The sequence below is a fragment of the Dermacentor albipictus genome, chromosome 5 (genome assembly GCF_038994185.2).
Source record: "Dermacentor albipictus isolate Rhodes 1998 colony chromosome 5, USDA_Dalb.pri_finalv2, whole genome shotgun sequence".
NCBI lineage: Eukaryota > Metazoa > Arthropoda > Arachnida > Ixodida > Ixodidae > Dermacentor > Dermacentor albipictus.
This window is the reverse complement of record NC_091825.1, coordinates 41,933,061-41,954,145: the sequence shown is the minus strand read 5'-3', so window position 1 is coordinate 41,954,145 and position 21,085 is coordinate 41,933,061. Positions and strand designations below refer to the sequence as shown.

The window sequence follows — 21,085 nt, the reverse complement described above, 5'->3', positions numbered from 1 at the left end:
CAAAGGTGGCAGGGGCGTTGCATAATCCAAACGGCATTACTTTAAATTGGTATAGGCCATCAGGTGTGATCAACGCGGTTTTTTCTCTGTCCATATCGTCAACAGCAAGCTGCCAGTATCCAGAACGAAGATCAATAGAAGAGAAATAGCTGGAACCTTGGAGGCAGTCAAAGGCGTCGTCTAAGCGTGGGAGCGGGTAGACGTCCTTCTTAGTAATGTTGTTCAGATGGCGGTAGTCTACACAGAAGCGCCACGTGCCATCCTTCTTCTTAGCAACACTACAGGTGACGCCCAGAGACTCGAAGAAGGCTCAATGATGTTTTTGTCTAGCATTTTGTTGACTTCACATTGAATTACTCGGCGTTCCGACGCAGAAACTCGATACGGTCGTCGGTGAATAGGAGTAACATCGCCAGTAAGAATCCGATGCTTGACGGCGAGCGTCTGGCCTAAAGGGCGATCGTCGAAGTCGAAAATGACTCTGTAGGACAATAATACTTGGTAAAGGTCTTCAGCCTGCGCACAAGACAGGTCCGTCGCAACCATTTTCTGTATCTTGGGATCGGTGGGTGAGGCTGGCACGATGGGCCTGCTAAGCTCGCAAGAAGCATCGCTCGATAAAGTTGCCACGTGATGGTCGCCGAGACAATCAACGTTGGCAAAGCAAATACCTTGCGGTAGAATTTGCTTTGCCAATCCAAAGTTAAAGATAGGTACGCGAGTGCGGTTCGCAGTAATAGTAAGTATACTGTGAGGCACGGTAACGTCATACTGTAGTGGAATGTCGGGCAGAGGAGTGACGAGGTACTCGCCATCAGGGACTGGTGGGGAAGACAAAAGTTCAATATAGGCCATTGATTTTGGCGGCAGACGAATAAAGCCGGTGGGGCGTAGGTGGCACTGGGCTGCGTCAGAAGGTTCTGCGAGAATCGGCAACTCAAGGCGAAGGGTACTGGAAGAGCAGTCAATAAGAGCACAATGCGCGGAGAGAAAATCGAGGCCGAGAATGAGGTCGTGGGGGCAATGAGCAATCACGGTGCAGACGACAGGAGTGTGACGGCCGGCGATGCTAACACGTGCCGTACACATGCCGATGATAGGCACAGTACCGCCATACGCAACGCGGACGGCGCGTGCTGACGCTGGGGTGAGAAGCTTGTTCAGTCGTCGTCGGAAGGCAGCACTATTATTAGAAAGATGTGCACCTGTATCGATGAGTGCCGTGACAGGATAGCCATCAAAGTCAACGGCAAGAAGATTTTGGTTTGTGTGTAACGTGAGCAGAGGATTTGAGGGCAGGGTGGATAACGCAGCTTCACCTCCAGAAGCTGCAGTGCCTAGTTTTCCGGCTGGATCCGGGAGGCGATAGGCGACGGAGAGAAGCGACGGGGTTGGGGCGAACGAGACTGATGGCGTCGAGGTGAGGGCGAGCGGCTGTAGCGAAGGTTTGGGGCAGAAGCATCAGCGGCAATTGGTTCATGGCGGTTGGCATAGGAAACAGAAGGTTCAAAGGGGCGGGAATGAGCGGCGGTGTATATCCGAGGAGATGGTGGCCATCGGTTGCGGCAGTGACGAGCGACGTGGCCGATGCGACAGCAGTGGAAGCAGATCGGCCTGTCATCAGGGTTACGCCATTCGGACGGGTTGCGGCGAGATGTGGCAGAAAAGGACTGCCGGGGACGAGGAGGGCTGCTAGAGAACTGGGGAACCGTGGGTGAAAATGATGAACACACGGAGTTGAGACCATGTTCTCAAATTCATGTCTGACGACGGCCTGAATCAGCGCAATCGTGGTTGCTGGTGGATCGGGAGGCGTCGTGGAGAAAGCTGGCAGACAGGCGGCCTCGAGCTTGCGGCGAACAATACAGGTTACGTCTTCACAGGGGGTCGTCTGACGCTGTCGACCCTCATATGTCGACGTAGCAGCAGTGTTGGGTAGCCGCGTGATGTGATGTGCGATACGGCGGCTCTTAGCTTGTTCAAGGCGACGGCATTCTTTGATGATGGCGTCGATAGTCGAGACGTGGCCGAAAACAAACGAATTGAAAGCATCGTCGGCGATGCCTTTTAGCACATGCGACACTTTATCTGCTTCAGACATAGTATCGTCAGCTTTGCGGCAGAGAGCCAAGACGTCGAGGATGTATGAAACGTACGGCTCTGTAGATGTCTGAACACGAGACGTAAGAGCCTTTCTCGCGGCAGCCTTGCGCCCAATGGGGTCGCCGAACAGTTCCCTGAGCTTTACTTTGAAACTGTCCCAACTGTTTATCTCGACGTCATGCGTGTGGTGCCATACGCGTGGAGTGCCACCGAGATAAAAGAGGACATTGGCGAGCATGATCGTTGGATCCCACCTGTTATTAGCATTGGCGTGTTCATAGAGCTTTATCCATTCGTCAAAGTCCTCTCCCTCCAGGCAGAGAACACACCAGCGTCGCGATATTGGGCAACCTTGATGATTGGAGCAGTCGGACAAGCCGAAGCCGTTGCAGAGGCGGTCTCGTCCCCGGGAGGCATGATGACAAGCTCGATGTACCGACCACTCCGGAGTTCCGTGGTGAGGACGGGGTTCGCTGACCTCCACCAGAATGTTACGTGTGGAAAAACACAGATGAAAAAAGTTATATACGGGCTATTTACACTGGAGCCCGACCGCCAGGCCGACACTCGCCCGCGCCAAGGGCACAGACCCACTTCATCTTCGTTCTCGCAGCGGCTCGCCTCTTGAGCATCGCTCGATGACATCGTAATAATATGATCTCATCTAACAATATGATGGACATAATATTGAAGAAGGTCAATAATATGCCGACGGCAACGAACACATGCGAAAGAAGAGCTCAGTGAATTCGGCCTCAGCTTAACGGGGACTGAAGTCCACATACGATTGCTGTTCTTTCTCAGGAGAGCCGCATTTCCTAGACGTATAATCACGCCGGCACCAAAATACGGGCGGATACCGCGTCTTCATGTGGATGCCGGATTTGATAATTTGTGCGTAGCCACCTGTCTATGTAAGTTGCGCTGGGTTATTACGAATAGTATTATGCTTAGGCGGCCCGAGCACTGAATTCATACTCATGACTAATAAACAAAATGCCCAAGTTCACAACTATTACTTTCATTTACTTCTTTCAAGATCATCGGTCAGATCCAACACCCCATTCGGCGATAATGGCTGTGCGGTGATGCGCGAGCAAACTATGAAACACAAAACAAACAGAAATAACGATAAATTGAAATCGCATTGTATGATGATCCTTTCCCTCCAATTCTATTAATTTTTATCACTCATGGCAACGAATAACCGATAGTGGCAATAACGGAAACATGGTTTAATGCAAACCGATGACGAAGGGCAAAGATAATACAAAATGAAAAGAATCGCTACTATATACTGCCCCTGGACCTATGACTTGTAATGTTTTATTTCATTTTGCCTCCGTTTCTTATCACAAGGTGCGTCCTGTAGACGATCTCAGTGAACACGACGGCGCAGCGACGTCCGATGCATTGAAGAATCGCGATAACAATGGCACAAAACTAAACGGAACGCAACAAAATGCTGTTCCTGGCAACATATTCATAGTTCCGGGCACTTCAGAACGGAGTACGCCTACCTGTCCCGGTCTGGCGAGCATCCCCTTCTTGGCGAGGCGCAGTTCCACGACCGAGTCTCGGTACGGGTCAGCGCCGGGAGCCGGAAATTCGCCAGGGGGCCCCGGAGCCGCAGGAGCCCCCATCACGTCGGTCTTGAATTCCGCAGGTGCGCCGTGCAGTTGGACTGCTTCGAGCTTCGCGGCCGAGCGTCGCCTGTAGAGCCGGCAACACGCGTCCAGGCCGAAGAGCGCAAAGGCCGCCAGGATCCACTTCCACGTCTACTGCAGCAGGCCGCCGCGCCGCAGGGCGCATGCGCACGAGCATGGGAGTAAGCGACCCCGGGTCTCACCACATTCGCCATGCGGAGAAGAGTGCTTAACGGGAAGCACACGCTCGGGAGTGGCGTCGTTTCACATCGAACAACTGTAATTGCTTGAACCTGCTGAAATACCACCTAGTCATGTGCTGTCGCAACGTAAAACAAGATCTTTACTTTCTTATCTTGGTAAGCCACACGAGAGAAATTCAGGATATGCAATAAAGTGTCACGCATTATGTCATATTACCGTTCACATAGCATCGGGATACCCAAGACGTGTACGGCAGTAGCAAGACTAGCACTGACATATTGCGACGCTTTGACCAACCACAACGCGTTACAAACGTTTTTTTTTCTATATGGGTGTTATTGGGAAGAAAATTTTGGGAAAGGCCACGTGTTGCCAATTACGCCAATTACGCAGTTTCCAAAGGGATAAGAAAAGAAAGCGATAGGGTCCATCTGGTATTTAACGAGCATTTTATGAACAGTGATGTTTACGAGTGAAACACAGAAGCCGTTTACGCAACACATATAAAGGCTGTCTCACATGGCACGATTGGGGCGAAAAAAGTCGTTCTGCCACGCACGTCGCAAAGCGATTATCACTGACAGCTTTCACATCCGTCTACGGCAGCGCAATTTCCGTCGCAGCGATGCGCAAAGTTGCCCCCGGCTCGCGTAGTATACTTGCCTGCATCATTAAGTAAAAACAACACAGAAACTAGTCAAATATTCAAATTTTCCTATCATTATTATATAATAGAATAAGTATAAGAATAAGTGGAAATTATATAATTAAGTTATATAGAAGATATGACTAATAAAAATCCGGCCCCTTGGTTCACCCCGTTTCTTCTCGTTTATTACATAATGAGGGTCTCGAATCCGGCAACATTGATGCCTTCAGGTAGCATGTGTGGGTTGATTGACCAGTTGCCTTCACGCAAAAATATCACGCTCTCTTGACGCCTGCGGCAAAAAGGTCTGTGAGTGGTGGCGCTGGCTAACATTCCAAGGATCCTACTAGGACAGTGGACAGAGGACCAAGGAAGTAGATGGGGAAATGGTGCCATGGCAGCTCAATTGGTAGAGCATCGCACGCTAAATGCGAAGGTTGTGGGTTCGGTTCCCACTTGCGGCAAGTTGTTTCTTCATCCACTTTAATTTCCTATAATTTATCGTTTATTTATTTCATTTGTGAAGCACAAGTAATTCCCCCTATGTTGTCCTTCGTGTCAGTGTTTGTTGACTTCTTGTGGTGTTACTAATAGGGCCGCTCAATTAACCCAATTTCTTCTCGTTTATATATATATATATATATATATATGTATATATATATATATATATATATATATATATATATATATATATATATATATATATATATATATATATATATATACACGATGGTAAAGCGTGCTTTGCAATTTTGTTAAAACGATTATTCGATGGGAAATATAATTTTCTCTAATACTGGTGTAACATGCGTTTAAGCACTTCCAATTGAGCAGCTATCCTTTTATCTATTTGTCAGTCTATCCGGAGTCGCTGAATACGCGTTGACCCGGGTGGTCTCGCAAGTGCACTGCTTCAGTCACATAAGTTTCTACAAGTATATAAACCAAAATCGAAAAAATTGCTGCTGACAATAGAGTAGCACACGTGGTATACAGGTTATAAACTCAGATAAGGTGCTACAGAACAATTCACAAGGTAGCACACAGCAACAAAATTGAGCACATTTTTCTGGGGAAACATGCGCATGCCATTCTCCTACTGGTGTTCATTTTGCTGTCATCCCTCAGTTCTTTTTCTGCTGTGCTTTTCGCTGTGGGCATTGGCAAGCACCTCTCACCGGAATATATCTATCGGGCGCCTTAACACGCCATTTAATCCCACGTAATCCGTCGCCACATACTTTGCATCTGCAAATGAGCGTTAGCCATGGAATTAAGCAGGTATATTTCTTTCATTTTAGAAATGCGATTGCTATACTGCGGGCTTCTGTAAGAGCAAGACGCTCAATACCGGTACGACGTCGTTCCCATTCGCCATTGCGAGTGGTCAAATTAGGAGTGGCCGCTTTCACGCTAAGACCTGAGTGACGCAGAACTATATCCGTAGGCTTACCTCACTCTTCTGGGAAATGAAAACAGGCGGAGCAAAGCAGACGCCGACGTCCGGCCGCGGCTCTGGATAAGGGATCTCATCCCTCCTGCTGGTGTTCATAAACTGGCAGCCAGGAACGTGCTCCTTGATGTTAACTTGTTCCTTAAGCACTCCGCTATTGTGTGGACGAAGGAGGGCGTTCAATTAGAAGGTGTGTGTTTAACGATCTCACACAATCATTCGGCCAAAGCGTCGTTTGGTTTTCACTGAAACGGTGCCTCGGAGTTTGTAAAAGCACTCCAGCGTGAGATGTTATGCAGTAGCCGTGCGAGCAGTCATGTTTGAATATGTTGTCATGGTTGTAAATTGATTTTCAAAAGCGTAACAGAAACATTACAATATAACTTCGGTAAAACTACCTGCAAGAACTTTCTGATAATTTACTTGCCCACTGGGTCGTCTTCTTAACTTTATTTGTCACTCCACAGTCGGTGTACTGCAAGACGCGTTACTGCGAACTCGCTGATTACATTTATTAAAATGAAGGTACAAAAGTACTAAAGCGCCCGCGAACCCTTAATAGTTTTTAGCGACTGAAATTCTGTATTTAAATATATTGATATTTCATCAAAAGAATCCTCTATAAAGTCTGACTTTGTTGTGTTATGACAAGACAGTTTTGCTTCCTTACCTGAGAGGATGAAAGATTGCTAACACCAGGAACAGCAATAAAAGATGATGAGAGTACCAGAACAGGTCATAGCATGATCTCCTGCAGAAATGGGTAAAGAGAATCAGCGGGGGTCGGGTGCTAAATTATGTGATCTAAGGCTAATATTCCCCCCCAAAAATTATTTGACTTCTTTCGCCATGCTTCTATTCTCCATATATTCAGGGTGTCTACCAAGTTGAGATTTCCAAATTCCCTGAGTTTTCGAGGTTTTCACTGCGCACCTTTGCAAAATTCCCTGAATGAGGCAGAACTTTGTTTTGTGTCAAGACAGGCTGACATCATGTTGCTCGATGCTGTCACTCTCTAGTAAGCATGTTGAAAGAACAAAAAATAACTTAATCCACATGGAATAGTAAGGAGTAATATCTATATTTTTAAATGAAAACGAGGCACAGCCAAAAAGAAATGGTAAAACCCATTCCAAATTGAGTCGAACATTTTCAAATACGAATGAAAATGAGATGCGTACATAAGCAAATATTTTTGAATATGAGCTATTTCTACCAAGTGATAGCCAGCTCATCGGTATTAGGCCTGAACTTTGTCACAACTAAGATTCTCTCTCACTAGCTGGAAAGGCAACCTCAACTGTCCTCACATACTTTCAGCCCGTACACAACATATCAGTGTTGGGTTTCACTGCTTTAAAAAGTTTATTTTGGTTTGAATGAGGGACACCTGCATCTCGGCGTCAGCCACGACTTTGTTTTTTGAGCTCATGACCCGTCAACGAGACGGCGGCACGCTTCCTTTCCCGTTAATTCCTCAGTGCGTCAGTCCTTTTCTCATCCTCCTTCTGCCACGCGGTCACCCCATGGATCATTTGAAGCATCTTCTTGGTCAGTTGTACAGTCAACGTTCCATTTTTCGGACTCCCTAGAGACCGCAAAAACATCCGGAAAATTTACCAGTCCAAAAAAATTAATGCATGTCTTTAACTGCCCTTAAGGAGTAAAATTACCACATGTCACGTCCAAAAAAGCTCTTAAGGCATGCCAGTACACTTATTAGGCGTATCGGTACTGGTACTGTGACAGGAGACGGGGGTGCACGAGTGTATAATTCAGGAATGCATACTGTTTTTGTTGTTAAAACCTTCATTCAAACAAACGTGTTCGGGGCACGCAGGCCCCTGGGCCCCTCACGACCGTACTCCACTCAAGTGTTTATGTTCCCTAGGTCCATAACACTGGCAGCCCAGCTGGTCGCGATGGTCTGCGTTGCCGGGGCCTCAGAGCGGAGCACAGTCTCCGATTCCTCCCACGATGTCAGGTGCTCCAGGCCCCGCGGGGGAGGGTCCGCCGGGTAAAGCGAGAGGATGTGGATGGCGGATGTGAACGGGTCGGGACAGAGGGCGCAGGCGGGGGTGGGAAAAGAGGGATGGTGGTGGGATAGGGTGACGGGGGAGGAGAGTGTGTGGGTCTGGAGTCGCCTCCAAAGTGTCGCAAGTCTGTTGTCTTGGGATGAATGAGGTGGGGGGTAGATCTGACGTGCGGCTCTATAAGCCTGCGTCACATAGCTGAAAGAGTGCATGCGCTCCTTCGTGAATCCCGGATCGGGGGCCACCTGAGCCCGGTTAATAGAACCTCGGGCTAAAAGGTTGGCAGCCTCGTTTCCGGGATTCCCAGAGTGCGCAGGCACCCATATCAGCTCCACATGGCGGGGTGGAGGTGCAACGGGCAAGTCCAGTGTGCAAAAAGAAGGAACATGGACTCGGCCTCATGCAAAATTTAGTATAGCTGTTTTTGAATCTGTTAATATGTAACGGGCTTCCGTATGGGTGATGGCAATGGCAATCGCTGCTTCCTCTGCAGCTTCTGGGGAAGTGTATGGGGGAGGGGTAGTGTGATGAGTGGGAAGAGGGAGGAGTCCACCACAGCGGCAACCGCTTGCTCTCCCATGCATGCGGCGACCACCCATACGGCGTCTGGTTCATGGCTGTAATAGTGAAGGAGCGCCATAGCTCGAGCTCGGCGGCACTCCTCATGGTGTTGTGGGTGCATGTTCCTCAGGAGCGGCTCAATAAGCAGCTCCCGGTGGATGTGGCGTGGGGTGGCGAGTAGGGTAGGGTCGTCGGCCGGTATCCGGATCCCGAGGGAGTCCAGGATGTGCCGCCCAGTGGATGTCTGTGTCAGGCGAATGTATTGCACCTGTCGGTGGGCTTCTACAATTTCCCCGATAGTGTTGTGGAGGCACAGGCCGAGTAGTCGGTCTGTGGGTGTTCTAATGGGTAGTTTTAGTGCTACTTTGTACACTTTGCGCATTAAGGCATCTAGGGCATTCGTATCGTGTCGGGATAAGTGTAAATATGGGGTTGTGTAAAGCACACAGCTAAGGACGAAGGCATACATGAGGCGACATAGGTCGCGCTCCTTCATGCCTCTGTGGTGGGCAGAAACCCGGCGAATGAGGTGTGAAATTGCACCTGCAATCTGCTTGAGTTTCTTCAGGATGGTGCTGTTTTTACCATCCCTCTGGATATGGACTCCCAGTATGCGGAGGGTTTGAACCTCCGGCACTGGGCATCCGTCCAGCTCGAACGTGATGGGGGAGCATGGGGAGCAGCGATTATGAGGTATGATTAGTAGTTCCGATATTTTTGGGGAGCAAAAACGCCGATACTGGCAGCATAATTTTGGGTCAGGGTGGCTGTAGACTGCAGAGTGTTCTCTGTGCCGCGGTCAGTGTCGTGTGTAGTCCACAGCGTCATGTCGTCGGCATAGAGGATGTGTTTGAGATGGGGTATGATTGCCAATTGTCGCGCCAGGGGAATTAGGGTGATATTAAATAGAAAGGGGGACAGAACGGACCCTTGCGGGTTGCCAACACTCTGTAAAGTTAAGGAGAGGGAGGTGAGTGGACCAAAGTGTATCTCAACCGTGCGGTCGGTCGGGAATGCTTGAATGTAGGTGTACGAGAGAGGGCAGTCATGATCGCTTGGTGTTCTACGTGGTCAAAGGCTTTGGAGAGGTCCAAAGCCAAGACTGCCTTTGTGTGAGCCGGGATAAGGGGGTCGAAAATGGCGTGCGTAAGTTGTAGCATGGCATCCTGCGCGGATAAATAGGGGCAGAAGCTCACCACGCTATGAGGGTAAAGGTCGTTTTCCGCCACGTGTTGTGTGACTCTCGATAATACTACACGCTCGAAAAGCTTTCCGAGGCATGAGGTTAGCGAGATCGGGCGAAGGTTTTGGAGTGTAAGTGGTTTGTTGGGTTTGGGTATGAAAATGACCTTCGCATGACGCCAGGGCTGGGGGAGGGTACCCTCCCTCCAATACTGGTTGAAGCAGTCCATAATCTGTGTGATGGATTGATCATCCAGATTAGGAAGCATGGATTTGGGGACCTGGTCAGCGCCAGGTGCGAAGCTGGTACGGAGAGTCAGGAGGGCCGCTCTGACTTCCGTCTCCATTATGTCCGTGTCGAGTGTGAGGTTGGGCTGCCCTGTATAGGGAGGTAAGTGAGTTGGTGAGCCTGGGGAGGTGTAGGTTTTTTTGAAGTGTGTCTATAAGGCTGTCAGGGTTGTGTATGTGTGCATGGATGAGTCTTGTTACGTGGTGTTGCGTTGCTGTTTTTGTCTGCGTCGGATCTATAAGTTGGCGGAGGAGTTGCCAGACCCGCTTGGTGGACAGCTCCCCAGCAATGCCGTCGCATATCCGGCCCCACTTGGACCGGCAGAGCTCCTCAGCATGTTGCTGGATTTCGGTTTGCAGCGCGGCCAGCCAGTTTTTAAGTGTCCTGTTTAGCTTATTCCTCTTCCACCGTTCTAGGAGGCTGTGATAGACCTCCCAGAGGTGGGCGAGTCGGGTGTCTGCTGTAGGGGTTTCTGTAGGGGTTTCAATTGTTTTTGTCTTGCATTGGAGGTCATCCTGGAGTGATTTCACCCAGGTGTCAATATCGGAAATAGGGGCATCAGAGCGGGCCGCCCGAGTGGTGCGGAGAGAGTCTCAGTTTATGAGTTTGTGTGTCATGTAAATGTGACGGGGTTGTTTGTATGGGACAGTGACCTGTATAATGTAATGATCGCTGCCTAGTGTGTATTGTGCTCTGGTCCAGATGACGCCTCGAATAAAGTGGGTCAGCACCAGCTCCGGGCTGGTGTCCATACTGACACTATTGCCGATTCGAGTGGGTGTTAGGAAGTTGTTGTGCACTGTGAGGTGGAGGTTCTGGGCCAGAGCCTGCGACCTCGGTGTGTTGATGTTTTGTATCCCCAGTCTGTATGTTGACTGTTGAAGTCTCCGCCGACTAATAGGGCGTGCTTTCCTACCAGCCGGTCGACCGATCGAAGTAGGGACTCTAGAGACGCCATCGGTTGTGATGGGAGGTGATAAATGTTTACAATAAATATGGATGGTAACGCGTTTTTATTGTGCATGATTTCAGTGATTACGCAGGGCGTATCTCAAGCGATATGGTGTACCCTGCGAGTGATGCTACGGTGTATGAGTGTGGACGCCCTGGGTTTGACTGTGGCGTCCGAATGTACCGAGGTGTAGCTGGCAAGTGTTGGGCAATGTGCAACATCTTAGAGTAAAAGTATTTGGGGCTGAGGAGTGAGTGTAAGAAGTAAAATCTGCAGAGGTGCACGCTTGCCGCGGAAGCCACGGCATCCAGTTCGGAGCCACCCCGGTCGTTATGTACGGACACGGGCGTAAGTAACTCTCTGGCGAGAGTGGCGCATGGAACATCTGTGACGTCACGTGCACTGCGGGGAGGCCGACAGCGCGCCCGATGGTCCTGCTGCAGTAAGCCGCACTGTGCACGACAGGCTGTGCCGCGATCCATGGGTCGGCCCGGCGAAGACCCGAGTCCGCGTCTGACGGGAGCTCGGGTGCCGATACGGACACACGCACGTGAAGCGCGGAGGTGCTCGTCGGGGCAACCGCCGAACCGATTCGAACGAAACGTGTGTCTCACTTGAGAGAGAGAGAGAGAGTTCTGCCGACTGTCGGAAGCAGAGTTTCCCTCTGCTCCTGCAAAGCAGGTACATTTAGAGTTTACGGGTTTTGAATTCAAAGCGCACACACACACACGCGCGCGCGCGCGCGCGCTAACAAATTACAATATTGCAATGGAAAGTTCCAACTTCCTAATTCTGCAGCAAGAACCGATCTTACATTTCTGGAAACTATTCCAAAGCCCGTCTGACGAGGTATTGCGGAGAATTAGGCTAGTCGGTGGGAGCTCATATCTGGCGCAACGGCCCGACGGAATACACGCAAACCGGAAAAAAAAAAGAACTCAAGTGGTGAAAGCTCTCGCTCATGACAATGCGGAAGTGGCAAGCGTACAATCAAGCTGACGATAAAGTCACATATTTTATTGGGGTGGTTATTAATTGCGTTTCCAAAGATCGGTTATTAACCGAGGATCGTTTCTGCTATTAGCAGTGGGGGCCCACTGCAAATTCGGGCCCACTGGATCGATGGTGTTGACGATGTTCTGTCTTCTTTTGAGTGGACCGCGGCTGGCGTGTAGTAGGACTTCTTCGATTTGCTTTGCATCCACTTGTTCCGGTCAGTTGTCCTTCACCACAGAGAATGCATTGTGGAGCGCAAGTTGGGGGGTCCACTCTTTCACGAGTTTCACCACATCTTGGGCATAGGTGGGAGCGGGGCAGGGTACATACATCTGCTCGATGTGCTGGTTTTCTGCAGTTCGCAAAGGCGTCGATGTGTCCCCGGTAGACCGTGCATAGGTGGACACCGCCGCCGCTGATGATTTTCCTCGGAACTGGTCCGTAGGCGAAGGTGATAAGAATTGAGCGTGTTTTCCCCATACGTCGGGCATCTATGATGGAGACTTCGACATTTCGGGCCTGAAGGTCTGCGATGACCTCGCAGGCGGTTTCATCCCAAAATGCGCTGGTGATCACTCCGCGCACCGCCCCGGCTGGTTGGGTAATGTAGGCTGTGATAGCACATTTTCGGTCGCGAATTGCAATTTCCTTGAGATTAGCGAGTTTGAGCGCGGTGTCTTGGCACGTGGTGGCGATGGTGCAAGTGTTGTTTGCAGTATTTACTCGGATCTGGATGTCTTGTTGGCCTTGTAGCTGCGCTGCTTGTATGACTGTGGCGAGTAGCGAACGCGGTGGGATGTCGAGAAGCGCGAGCCCTCCCTGTGATCTGTAGACAATTGTGTAAGCGTCGGCAGGCAACGGCGCGAGTTGAAGACCTTTGAACGCTACTGCTCTCGAAGCGTGCAGCTGTTCTTGGCGAGGCCGGAACGCGGGCGGCGATGGCGTCGTGGCGTTTGCGTTCTGTGGCGTCCCCATGCTGGATCCTGGGCATGCGGGAGGCAATTTGGAGGCTCCGGTCGTGTTCCGACGGGACGCGTGCATGGACAGAGCATGCTTCCAGTCCCGGGGGTTGTATTTGGACGGGTTCAAGTCCTCTGCGGTCACTGTGACCTGCATGCTGGAGTATATAGTGTGTCCCGTGGCATTGCCCCTTCCCAAGCTAGTTATCCTTCTACGCGCAATACTGCTGTACTAAGACAAAGGTAACTTTTGGAGGCTGGTATTGCACAACACGCTGTGCTCTGCGAGCTTCGAAGCCAATCGCGAGGATAACAAAGGCGGAGTGGAGTTGGTGCCATTGTTGACAGCGACAAATTCTCTCAATGAAAAACACAGCACCCCACGGCAAGAAGCTTAATAGCGAAAGTAGAAGCAGCTAGGCCTCACGTTGCCGCGGTGGTGGCTACAGCAGCAAGCGGATCTGCGTGCGAGAGTGCCGGTTCGAGGCGGCGAGATAATCAAAATGGTGGCGATGGTGGTGGTGGTGGCTTTGATTAATGCCATTTCAGACCTGCAGTCAGAGCAATATACATTGACAATATGGAGTCCGTGGTGGTGCCGCAAAGCCGTGCGAATTATTGGGCATGTTCGAAAAATCGGGCGTCTGGAAAATCGGTCATTAAATACCCTTGCAATACCTCGTGCCGACGACACGGCATCAATGGCGATTCGTTGTAATTCCTCTGTTGCTGGAGCTAGCATTAACACGACTTTCTTTCCCTTTCAATAAAGTTTCAGCTAATTTTCCCTGACAAAAGCACAAATTCCCTGAGTTTTCCCTAAGTACTTCTAGACTCATCAAATTCCCTGAAAACTCCCGGTTTTCCCAGATTTCCCGGTTGGTAGACAGCCTTGATATATGTACCAAATTTTCGCCCTTTTCAAGCAAGCGCCAATCATCCTTCTCGTCGGCATAACTTGCTGCCTCTTTAGTTAAAACCATCTATTATCAGTGAACGCACGAATGGAAGCAGTAAATTAGTGCAGCCTAAAAGTACGCAATGATAAATATACTACAATTTCTGAGGTCTTAGATGGGCGGACTTCACAGTACTGTTGGATTTCTTTAAATTTATCAATAAAAATATCCGTATAGGAAGCCTAATTCGTCAGTCGTTAAGTATAAGTGTGGCTGCAGGTACCTAGCTCTCTATAACACAAGTCATTCGCCTTTAAACTCTAGTTCAATAAAGGGGAATAGGACAGCACTAAATAGTTTACGGGAAGCACTAAGTAACAAATGCCTTTTCACCTTCACTGAAAAGACAACAAACAGAATAATTATGCTACTGCAGTGAATTTCAGGGGTGCGCTTTAGAAACTTTCGCGCCTACAGAAGCCTGCAGATCTGTCTAACCAGGAAGTCAGATTACGCAGTCTGTGTGAGGATTTCTGTCTGAGGACGACTATCAGAGACCCGCGCCTGGGGCGCCGACATTTAGCTAGCGGTTGACCTTGTGGGTGAAGCGCTACATTCGTTGTGCCAATTTTTCGTGTTAGTAGCACTACAACACTGACGCAACTTAGTGGGCGAAAATTTTCAGCAAATTCAAGTAACATGATCTTCAATGTTGGCAGTAGGCAACCAAACGGCCAAAATCCAAACAATTACACTCCCGCACGCAGAATGGCGCCTCACCTGACACACTTGAGGGACGCCACGGAGAGAAAGAGGAGAAGGCACACCATCGCGAGACCAGTCCAACCTGGAACTGAAGTAAAGTTGCATTAGGTTTTATTCATTTAAAAAAACAGTGACAATAGACGTTTGCTGGCATAGAATAGGCGTAGCGAGGACGTTATTCGTGGGAAATAGAACAGAGATGCGCAGACCACCTTTCAGGGAGCGAAAACTCCAGTACAGCATAAGATTTGACGCTTCGGGACCGGGCTTTGTGATATGGCGCGTTCTCTTACGTTTTGCGTAAACTTTCGTCACCAGGAGCAGTAGGTATACATTACCCGATCATTTCCTTTCAACCTTGATACTGTGCCTTTCACTCTGCTAGCACCAACCAGGTGTATGTGCAATATATACCCAAGAATATGTGTATATGGTAACACAAGCTGCTGCCGTGACCCTCTCGCCACCTACTTTAAAAGCATGTAGGAAGATGCTTTTTAGTTGCCTCTTTTCGCCTCAACATGTATTCTACTTCTAAAAATTAAGATAAACAGTCGTGCGCCGCAGCTGCGTGAGCATCCGGCTGCCTGACGGTAACACATGGAAAACATATTAAGGACAGAATAGAGCCGAAAACAGTCGAGGAAAAAAAAGCAACGGCACCCGTTCAAAGAACATAAAGCCCCGAACTTGTTAATAGAGAGACTATTGAGGTAGACCTGATCAATCATAGCTTAACCTGATACTCAGTGTAGGATTGAGACATAAATACAAGAAATCTAGTAACTAAACTTCATAGACGAAAGCCAACTAATATATTAATTTTCGTCACGAGCTTAAATGTGGGCCCATCCGACCACGTATCTACGCAGACTGAACTCGCTGACCGTTTCGATCGTCTTGCGTTCTTAAGGCTGTTGTTTTATCGAATCCAAATCATCACACACAGAGAGATACTAAAACTCGCGCAATTTCTGATATTTACTTTGTTTCGAATCCTGCCAACAGACAATTTCATTTATTTTTATAATTAAAGTCAACGTCTTTTTAGGGGCTTTACCACTTTTCTCTACTGGATGTGTTTCCAACCTGTCTGCCGCGCCGACGCCGGAGGAAGTGCACCGCCACGCCAATAAAGTTACATGACATTCAGGTTTCAGCTTCGTTGTTACTGCCCACTTTTAACATTTAGGGTTCAGAGATCTAAAATGAAAGACGCTACTTCACCTTAATCCACATTGCTCTAATTAGTACCAGCCTTAATCCACCACAATCCCCTCTGAAGTCGCCGCCAAATGGCTGCGACGTGACGTGTGCTATGACGCACGTACTAAGCACACATTTCGTCAGCCAGAACCGTCGAGCCACCGTGGCGCCAGGCAAAGCGTGCTCGTCCCACACCCCGGAGGCCCGGGCTCATTTCCCACCCAGACCCAAATGTAAAACGTTTTCCTTTAAAAGCCATAATAACTTTGTGTACAGGAACCTCCATGAGAAATTTGACGTCAATGCGATCACTTTTTGACGTGTTGTTACTCTTTGCGCCATCGGCCACGTTTTTCCAACCATGACTTGATCAGGCCGGATTTGCTGCCTCATGGGACATATAATGCTGTCGCATAACAAAAGAAAATCAAGCAAACGTCACCCTCATACAATCAGACGCATTCGGATACGTCAAGGAGGTATTTCTGCGAAGTGAGCGACTGTAAAGAATGATGACAAACTATCTGGCAAGTTTCACTAGGGAGTTCACTAGTATGGTCATACCGTTGAAGGGCACCGCCATGGACAACCATGGCCATTGATACGGCTGCGCGTCCCTTGTCGCTCAAAATGTTGCGCCATTTTAGTGGCCTCCCTAGATCGGATCCCGTCAGTATATTGTAGCCGGACGCTCAAAGTGCTGTAGCACGTCCTAGCCTGACACTGGTTCTCCATAAGGAACAGCGACTGCCTGTTATTGACGAGATTCAATACCGCCCTTCCACGACACGCTCGGTCCGCAGTATGAGTCAGCGATATGATCGGTAGCGCAAGCCCGCCTTTAAGCGCATAACATAGAAACTGCAGAGCATTGCAAGCACGGCGCCTGTAAATAGGTGACGAGAAAAAAAAGCAGCTTACCTGTCCTGAGTATCATCAAAAGCGGATCCTGAAAGCAACAGATGATAAGGAAGCGATGAACCAAACATCAACAAAATGGGAACTTGATCTTTTCACAACAAATGTTCAAGTATTTGTAGGGATAAAATGCCCAGATGACCACCACTGATTAATGAAATTTATCTGCCAGAGCATCCAATGGACTGTTGCATAGGCTATAGACATGTGCATCTAAAATACCGCTGGGCGTGAGGCGTGATCGCTATGAGCCACATCATTTCCTTAAACCTATAGCTGTGGCCATAGCACGGCTCTTAAGTGTTTCAGCGCTCTCCAGGCCCCACTCGCACCTACCGAAGCCTGCAGCAGGTCGTGCAGCTGTTGTTACAATGGCAGCCGCGATAAATGGGGTGCCGAGAAGTGAAAGTATCTGATACAAAGGAAATTTTTTGAATACAAATGAAATGCCATAATATAATAAAACTCCTCTGAAGCTGTAAACAGCTTAAGCTGCACAGTGGACTCCAGAGCAGCAACTAAATGGGACTAGTGCCTGTGAGTACACTTCTGAATTGATGGTAAATGTTCCAACTAAAACAGAAGATATTTATAAATTATGACCAATGAGTAAAGTATGTGGACAACAGGCTCCCTAAAAGAAATGAATTGATTCGGAATTCCGGCGCACAAAATATGACTGATGAGAGCGTTCGAAAGTTCGCCATGGCAAGTTTGTACTGCAGTCCTTAATTTTAAGTTACATTCAAAGGTGGAGATGAAAATCGTCTCTATCGCGCAATTCCTCACCCCTAGCGCTTTTGCTAAGAAGGAAACCCATTTTATAAACGTCCTACAAGCAGAGCACCTTGCAAAGAGTAGCGAATGTTCAATATAGACTCTGCTTTCGAGAAGATGAAAAGCCCGTTCCAAGTCGGCGGTCCAGAACTTGTCCTTTCGCCTCTGAGAATGATACGTTGCCGAAAGATATGTAGAGTTTTTTTTTTCTTTTGTTATGTAGGCATGTGTTTTTTAAGAACGTTTATTTGTATGTGTCTGTTAGGATGCACTTGTTAAATGCGAAACAAAGTTCGCTCTCACAAAATACTCGTGTGTGCGGCGTTTCCTCAGGACATGCAGCACACACTCGAGCCCGTATTCAACTCACGTTTTTGTAAACCCCACGCAGCGTCTGCTGGCTTCGTATCGTTGTGTAGTAAAACATATCTGAAGGTCGGCGTTTGTCTTGTGCATGTGGCTGTGCACCGACTCAATCTGCGCCATAATATCGTGGCCAATAATATACGACCAACTCACCTCTCCGGGATACCTGGCCATGTTGATTTCCACATAGTCGTGCGAGTAGTAAGAAGAAAAGTTGCACGCGTTAACAAGGTGTGCCAAAGAATGGACAACTGAAATCACAAGAAACGTGACAGCAGTCAAGAACACTTCATAAGAGAAGAAATCACACTGTCAGAAAAAAAAAACATGCCCAGATTTAAAAAAACAACAGAAAATCAAGCGTAGTGCTTGAGACTGATGCTCGTGCTTTGTTATATCCACGTAGAGATGTAAAACGACAAACACGGTTCACAGGGAGTTGGGCACGTGAAGTAATGAACAGTATACGAGCAGTGAGGAAAGTCGACAAGTGAGCAAGTTGGTATCCGTTCATAGAGAAGTGGGGCAACTCAGAGCGACAGCGCTCACACACTGTTAGCAAAAATTAGCCGAGATTGCGGTTTTCGCCGATCATGCGCTTTGAAAACTCCCTTGTACTAAAAAATTACTCTGGTATGCTGCAGTAAAATGCGCTGGGTTACATCTTTTTAGCACAACCTATAACAAGCGTAGTAAAAGGATGTCATTAGCCGACTTTACGACGTGCGGTGTTTTAGATCAAGTTAATAAAAACCATCCATAGGGAGTTTAAAACCACATGGTACAGAACCTCCCTCAATATCACGTGATTAAACACTACCACTATGCTCCGCAAGCCCTCAGAAGCTCCGTCCCTTCGAGTTAAGCCTACACTCAGCGAGAGGCACCGCCAAGCTATCAGAAAACCTGCCGTGGCGGCACATGGGCCAAAATATTGCTTCTTATTGCTTGCATTATTGTATTTTGCAGCCACAAGTACATGGGGGTCGAAGAGAAATACATACGTCAGCGCGGATCTCGTAACTGCTTGTGTTTGCTTAGGTACACACGTGAACAATTTATAATTGTCAGTTGGCTGAGTATGGAACTTGTGTACGGAGCATGGTCGTATTTATTTGTGTACGGGTGCATGCAAGCAGTACGCGTGCTTCACTTCCGCCGAAGCTCCAGCTGCCGTAGCAAGCCGGCCATGATGACTTTTTGTCGTCTTTGTTTCTTACGTTGCGAGGAAATATGGTTCTATCGAATGAAGATGAGGCGACGTATTCTCGAAAACACTACACTTGGCGCCATAACCCGTGAGCTCTCAGGAATAGCCGTACAAGCGTTATCAAGGGAGTGAAAAAAATAGTCCGACTATCCTTCCCAACAACCTTCACACGGACGAAAAAAAAACTCCCGTTTTTACGTGCACAAACAGAGTAAGCAGGGGAGTAAAATTGAAACCCGACTGGTACGTAGTATAAAAAAACAACACACAAACGGCAATGCGATACGGGACGAGCGGTTTACTTCCTTTTCACGTTATTTTTGTTTACACTGCAGAAAAAAGCAGACCACAAAGCGTTGCGCTCGCGATTAAATTAGGTTTTCAGAAACTTAGTCTTAAATAAGTGCACCAGCGTACCATCATGCGACAAAAAAGGCAATTCATAACACTGAAAAAAAGAAACAACAGACAAGACACATTGGTCTTCCTCAGTTCCTTTTGCAGTTATATTTCGGAAGGCTTGCATATAACTTGGCACGTAACTTAAACTGAAAGAGGCAAGCATATTTTGTCAGCCTTTTTTCAACGATATGCAGTGCTTTTTTTTTCTGTCACAAGCTGTTGCACTGGTGCACCTTTGGAAATTAGATGCGAGTGCAGTGTTTGTGTGGGGTACCTTTTCTGCTTTTTGTTCCGTCTTTCAGCGCTGTGCCTTCCTATTTCCTTTGAGCAAAGTGAGCATCGGGCTGGAGGCCGTGTTTCCACAAACTTATCTTTGTCAGGGTGCAAAGAAAACAATGTTCCTTGGATTTTAAGGTTTAACGTCCAGAACCTCCACCATGGGTTGTCAGGGACGCCGTAATGGAGTGCTTCGGAGTCACCATTGACGAAGTGAGGTTGTTCACCGTGCACACAATGCTCAATACACAAGCATTATTGCATTTCGCACTCAAGGGATTGCTTGGCCTCTGCCAGGATCGAACCCTGAACCTCACGCAGAGCCACGCAACACCATAACCACCGAGCCATGGCGGCGGCTAAAAATAATCAATTTTTTCTTTGGTAACAGATTAACTCTGGCCTGAGACGTATCTTGTTCGTCCACTGTCGTTAACATAAATACGTCACTCCGAATATTGGAAGAGGGAAAGTGTGGAGCAATCAGTTCTGCTTCCCCCGAAATAATCGCTTCCAGTTTTGTAATATGTCCTCCTTATTAAATACGCTCGTCTCACGTTACATGCGGCAGTAATATTGCATAGCATTTATAATGTTAGAAATTACCACCATCCCAAAACAATCCAGAAACCAAACAGAGATCAAGTTTTTCATTACTGTTATTCATCTCCTCCCTTTACCGCCCCCAATATTTCAATCGCAGCTGCACCTACGAAAAACACCTCTCAAGCCAGAGGCACCACAAATAAAGTAATGTAACATTTTCGGCCGGAACAGTGAAACAAAACTTATCACCCTCCTGGCATCCTTTCTATGTTTTCTAAAAAAAAAAAAACGCTACAAGCGTAGCGAGTGTGGCATTTTTGCTGATAAGTTCCCCGCCGAAGACGAGGAACTTATACTTTGCCGCTAATAACATCAATAACATCAATGACATCAGTACCAGAAAACGTTTTAACTAAAGATGTTACATGTTTCGCTAGATGATATGGGGCAGTAGTTTAAGTGGAATGTTTTGGGGCGTCACATGTTATTGCACCCCGTTTTGTTTTATCATAGAATTAACGCTTAACGTGACAAGTTAATCATCGAATGTCCACACTCAATGCAGAGAATATCGGAACCTAGCGCACTGAGAGCGCAGGAAAGGCGGCTTCGCATTGTGATCAAACGGAAGCACCCCATTTGATCGCTGCGGCCAGTAGCCGCAGATACTGATACGGCATGTTTTGTCTGGCG

At 48.1% G+C, this 21,085-nt stretch overlaps 1 protein-coding gene across 2 annotated transcripts in view; it reads right to left on the bottom strand.

Annotated features, from left to right (window-relative positions):
* LOC135900504 (NADPH oxidase 4-like) overlaps positions 1–21,085 on the bottom strand; it is a 284,789-nt gene that overhangs the window by 70,847 nt on the left and 192,857 nt on the right. For both annotated transcript variants that reach the window (XM_065429988.2, XM_065429987.2), the window contains exons 5-10: positions 18,112–18,209; positions 16,819–16,846; positions 14,707–14,779; positions 6,726–6,806; positions 6,056–6,209; positions 3,624–3,881 (exon numbers count right to left, since the gene is read on the bottom strand). In XM_065429988.2, coding sequence (XP_065286060.1) covers positions 3,624–3,881; positions 6,056–6,209; positions 6,726–6,806; positions 14,707–14,779; positions 16,819–16,846; positions 18,112–18,209 — 692 coding nt within the window. The remainder of the gene's footprint in view (positions 1–3,623; positions 3,882–6,055; positions 6,210–6,725; positions 6,807–14,706; positions 14,780–16,818; positions 16,847–18,111; positions 18,210–21,085) is intronic.